Source organism: Apteryx mantelli, chromosome 3 (assembly GCF_036417845.1).
Source record: "Apteryx mantelli isolate bAptMan1 chromosome 3, bAptMan1.hap1, whole genome shotgun sequence".
Lineage (NCBI taxonomy): Eukaryota > Metazoa > Chordata > Aves > Apterygiformes > Apterygidae > Apteryx > Apteryx mantelli.
Window position 1 is genome coordinate 38,945,621 of NC_089980.1, and position 4,708 is coordinate 38,950,328.

At 56.8% G+C, this 4,708-nt stretch overlaps 1 protein-coding gene across 1 annotated transcript; it reads left to right on the forward strand.

Annotated features, from left to right (window-relative positions):
• The first annotated feature begins 444 nt into the window (after window positions 1–444).
• Window positions 445–4,113, forward strand: SIX3 (SIX homeobox 3). Its single transcript, XM_067294705.1, has 3 exons — window positions 445–1,214; window positions 3,447–3,606; window positions 4,012–4,113. Exons 1-3 carry the CDS (start codon window positions 445–447, stop codon window positions 4,111–4,113), a joined length of 1,032 nt encoding a protein of 343 aa, XP_067150806.1.
• The last annotated feature ends 595 nt before the right edge of the window (window positions 4,114–4,708 follow it).

The following is a 4,708-nucleotide window of genomic DNA, read 5'->3' on the forward strand; positions in this document are numbered from 1 at the left end:
GGTAAAAACCTTTCTTACGTACTCAGTAATGATTGGCAGGCCTGACAGTGATTGGCAGGGGGTGCCATGGCAACGCCACAACGACACTCGGGAGACCAATAGAAAAGCGAAACAAAATGTTTCAGTGCTGCACTCACTGTGGATTTAGGGGAGATATTATGAGGCTGTTGTCATTAGGGCGATTGCTGTTGAATCACTGAATCCTGACTCGGCGGCGGCGCGGGGCCGGGTGTGTGTGAGTGTGAGTGTGAGTGTGCGTGCGTGTGCGTGTGTGTGTGTGTGTGTAAGCGTGTGTGTGTGTGTGTGTGTGCCCCCGTGCCTCTATGTGGCTGTGTGTGCGTGTGCGGGTGTGGATGCGTGCGCGGTGCGTGTGCCCTTTCCTCCCTTCTTCCTCCCTTTCTTTCTTTTCTCCTTGATTTATCTCCCCCTCTCCCCGGTCATCCCATGGTGTTCAGGTCCCCGCTAGAGCTTTATCCCACCCATTTCTTCCTGCCAAACTTCGCCGCCGACCCGCACAACCGCTCCCTCCTTCTCGCCAGCGGCGGCGGCGGCGGCGGCGGCAGCGGCAGCGGCTCGGGCTGCAGCCCCGGGGCCGGCGGCGGCGGAGGCGGCAGCTCCCGGGCACCCCACGAAGAGTTGTCAATGTTTCAGCTGCCCACACTCAACTTCTCCCCGGAGCAAGTGGCCAGCGTCTGCGAGACGCTGGAGGAGACCGGAGACATAGAGAGGCTGGGGAGGTTCCTCTGGTCGCTGCCGGTGGCGCCGGGGGCATGCGAGGCCATCAACAAGCACGAGTCCATCCTGCGGGCCCGGGCCGTGGTCGCCTTCCACACGGGCAACTTCCGAGACCTCTACCACATCCTGGAGAACCACAAATTCACCAAGGAGTCTCACGGCAAGTTGCAGGCCATGTGGCTAGAAGCGCACTACCAGGAGGCCGAGAAGCTAAGGGGTCGCCCGCTCGGGCCGGTTGATAAATACAGGGTGAGGAAGAAGTTTCCGCTGCCCAGGACCATTTGGGATGGAGAGCAGAAGACGCACTGCTTCAAGGAGAGGACTCGCAGCCTCCTGAGGGAGTGGTACCTGCAGGACCCTTACCCCAACCCCAGCAAGAAAAGGGAACTGGCTCAGGCCACGGGGCTCACCCCCACGCAAGTAGGCAACTGGTTCAAAAACCGAAGGCAAAGAGACAGAGCAGCGGCGGCTAAAAACAGGTCAGTGGGGGCCGCGGGGCCCCGCTGGGGCAGCGGGAGCGGCGGGGAGCGGCGGCGCGGCCGCCGAGCCGGGAGTGCGCGTTTGCCTGCCCTTTTCCTCCTCCTCCTCCTCCTCCTCCTCCCCTTCATCGCGGCGGCCGAGGGCAGGCGGTGCCCCTTGCCGGGCGCAGCTCTCCGCGGCAGCGCAGCGGTGCGGCAGGGCCGGGCGCGGGCCAAAGTTTCCCGGCGCGGCCCGAGCCCTGCGCCGGTGTCCAGGGGCTCCCGGGGCGCGGGCAGGGCTGGGCGCGCCCGGGCCGCGGGCACCTCGGCGGGGGGGGTGTGTGGTTGTGTGGTTGTGTGTGTGTGTGCGGCTCGGAGCCAGCGGCTCCCCGCGGGCCAGAGCCCGGCTCTCCCTTCCCTCCGCCGGGGGCCGCGTCCTGCGACCCCCGGAGCCGGCGGCCGGCGCGGTTCGGGTTTGCTTTTGCTTCCGCGGGGTTTGCGCGGCTCTGGCGCGGCTCCCCGCCGCCGCAGACCCGCGCCCGGCGGTGCGGTTGCGAGCGGGGCTGTGCGGAGCGGGCAGCCCCCCTGCAATTTTTCGTGTCCCTCTGCACGCACCGGGGTGCGAGCGCACCCCCTCATCCCCCGGACCCCTTGTCTCGGCAGGAAAAATGGAGAAAAGGCTCCCGGAGGTCGGGAAAGCTCTCTTTTCCCGTCCCCGTCCCTCTGTTTACACCACATGGCGACCCGGCCCTGCGGTCGTGTGCTCCCTGTGCATTTGCACTTGCATTCATTTATACGTCTCTCGGTGTTTTTTTTTTTAATTTCTGATTTGCCGTGGTAAAAGCGAGCCTCTCTCCTTTTTTTTTTTCTCGCCATCCTCCGTAAAAGTTATTTTGCAATTGAAAATAGGCCCTTAATCCCGCCTGACGAACTGTTTTAATTTTAATTTAAGTTTGGCTACCACTGGAAGTGTGTAAACAAAACTTCTTTTTCTTTTAAATTATGTCTCCCAAATTCCTCCTAATTATAGCATTGATTCAAGATTCTGTAGGAGAAATGCAACCTAAAAGTGCCTCGCCATTTAATTTCCATTAAATGGAAAGCAGATCAGCTTAGGACTGTAAATAAACAGAAGTTGCCTACGGATGCTTTTGTTGACTCAACGCTGTTGACAGCAGATGAATGCACCCGGAATTGTAAATAGGAGAAAAATCAAAGACGCTGAAATTAGACAGCTTAAAATAATGAGAAATGTAGAATAAAATGGCTACATTTTTCTGCTCGTCGTGGGCAGTGAAATAGAAAATACCGTGTTGAGAATCAGTTCGGAGAGGAGTGTATTTTGATTCACAGTGGCAGTGTTAGGTGCTATAGGTTGTGTCTGGCTGTTCAGTCCAGGACTATTAGCCCCTTCCCCTAATGTCTGAATTATGCTTACGCTGAGTTTTGAGCAGAATAAGCGGGTACAGAGGAATATTCACAACACGATAGTGAAATTGAAAATTATTTATCGCCTCTTTTAAAAAATGTACCGCAACAATACACCCTCAAGTGTTGACACTGAAAGGACAAGCACTTTAAATCTTATTTTGGCTTTCAAACGGAAAAGGGACTTAGATTTAGAGCGGAGAGAAATGCTGTGCTCCACAATCGTCCTTTTTTATCTCATCCGTAGCGTCGCGTCCCTGGGCCAGTAGCTTCCCCCAGTCCCGCCGCAGAGCCCGAGGTAAATCTCTGTCCACCGGAAAACGTTCCAATACGTCTTCGGCAGGGCAGCCGAGCCGGGACCCGCGCAGTCCTCTCCCGCTCGGAGGGGGCTTTGCAGCGCTGCGCGGCGGCTGCGCTTGGGCAGCTCGCAAGCACCGTCCTCTTTCCCACCAGGCCGGCGGCTCCCGGGGCTCCGCGGCGGCAGCAGGGACGGATGCGGGGAAGGGGAAGGGGCTCGGCGGGCTGCGCGGGCCGCAGGGCAGCGGCCGCCGAGACGCCGCCGGTCGCCGCGCTGGGCGCCGCCGTGCGCGCCGCCACCTCGGCGGGCGGGCGGGCGGGCGGCTGCGCGGATCGGCGCGGATCGGCGCGGATCGGCGGGCGGGCGGCTGCGCGCGGCGGCGGCGGCGGCGGCGGCGGCGGCGGCGGCGGGGCTCGGCGGGGCTCGGCGGGGCTCGGCGGGCCCGGGCCCGGGCGGCGCGGCGCGGCGCGGCGCGGCGGGCGCTCTCAGCGGGGCTGTGCTGTGTTTTGTCTCCCGGCGCGCTGCAGGCTCCAGCACCAGGCGATAGGACAGAGCGGCATGCGGGCCCTGGCCGAGCCCGGCTGCCCGGCGCACGGCGCGGCCGAGTCCCCGTCCACGGCGGCCAGCCCGACCACCAGCGTCTCCAGCCTGACAGAAAGAGCCGAGACGGGCACCTCCATCCTCTCGGTAACCTCCAGCGACTCGGAATGTGATGTATGATATCGGAAACAAACAAACAAACAAACACAAGTCCAGCCCCAGACAGCCAAGCACCCTCTCCCCGACCCGAGCAGAACAAAACGAGGCAACCTAGGATCAGGACACCCGCACGCACGCACGCACACACACAGCGAGGAGGGAAGGAAAGGCCAAACCCGACCCAGCCAGAATAGCAAACAAACAGCCAGGGATCAGAGGATCCGCCACCGCCACCGGCAGCCAACGCCACCACCAAGAGATGGAGCTAAAACTTCAACAGTCACAAACGCTGGTGCTGTTGCGGGGAGGGGGGGGGAATAATAATTATTATATATATAAAAAGGAAAAAAAGGAAAAATAACCAAGCAAAAGTGACAATTGTATTCTTTTTAGGACAAGCACGATTTCTCCTTTGCGCTTTTCCATGGACGCATTTCACCCACTTGCATGATGATGATGATTAAATTTGTATCTGGGAAAAAATATTCTCTATAGTAAAGGAAAGCAAACAAACAAACACAAACTCCGATCGAATTTGTACAAAAAGCAAAAATAAAAAAAATTTAAAAAGGAACTCCTTGAAGAGGGAAATAACAAATGTTTATCGCCTTTTTGTTGGTCCTCTCTCTCTCTCTCTCTCTCTCTCCCTTTCCCTTTCTCTCTGTTTTTTTTTTTTAAGTCCAAGTGATGGTCCAGCCAAGATGCAATTTTCTGTTTTTTTGTTCAGCAGACAATCATTTTATTCGTAAGCACCTTTTTTTCTACACTTCTGTCACTGCCTGTGTGGGTACTGGTTATAAATGTGGAAAAAGAATAGTTATGACTGTAACAGATTTTTATTTTTATTTCAAAATTTTATATGAATTATGTATATCTTAATGATGCGGTCATTTTCCCAGTTTGTAATATATGTGTAGAAATGCTTGTATATGATATTTGCTCTATTCTTTCTTTCTTTCTCCCCCCCGTCTATCTCCCTCCCACCCTTTCTCTCTCTCTCCTTTTTATTTTCCTTGACTCGGTGTTCCTTGCACAAACTTAGCTGTCAAGATCTGACGTGCTAGGTTTTCAAAAGGGACCTCAGCGATAG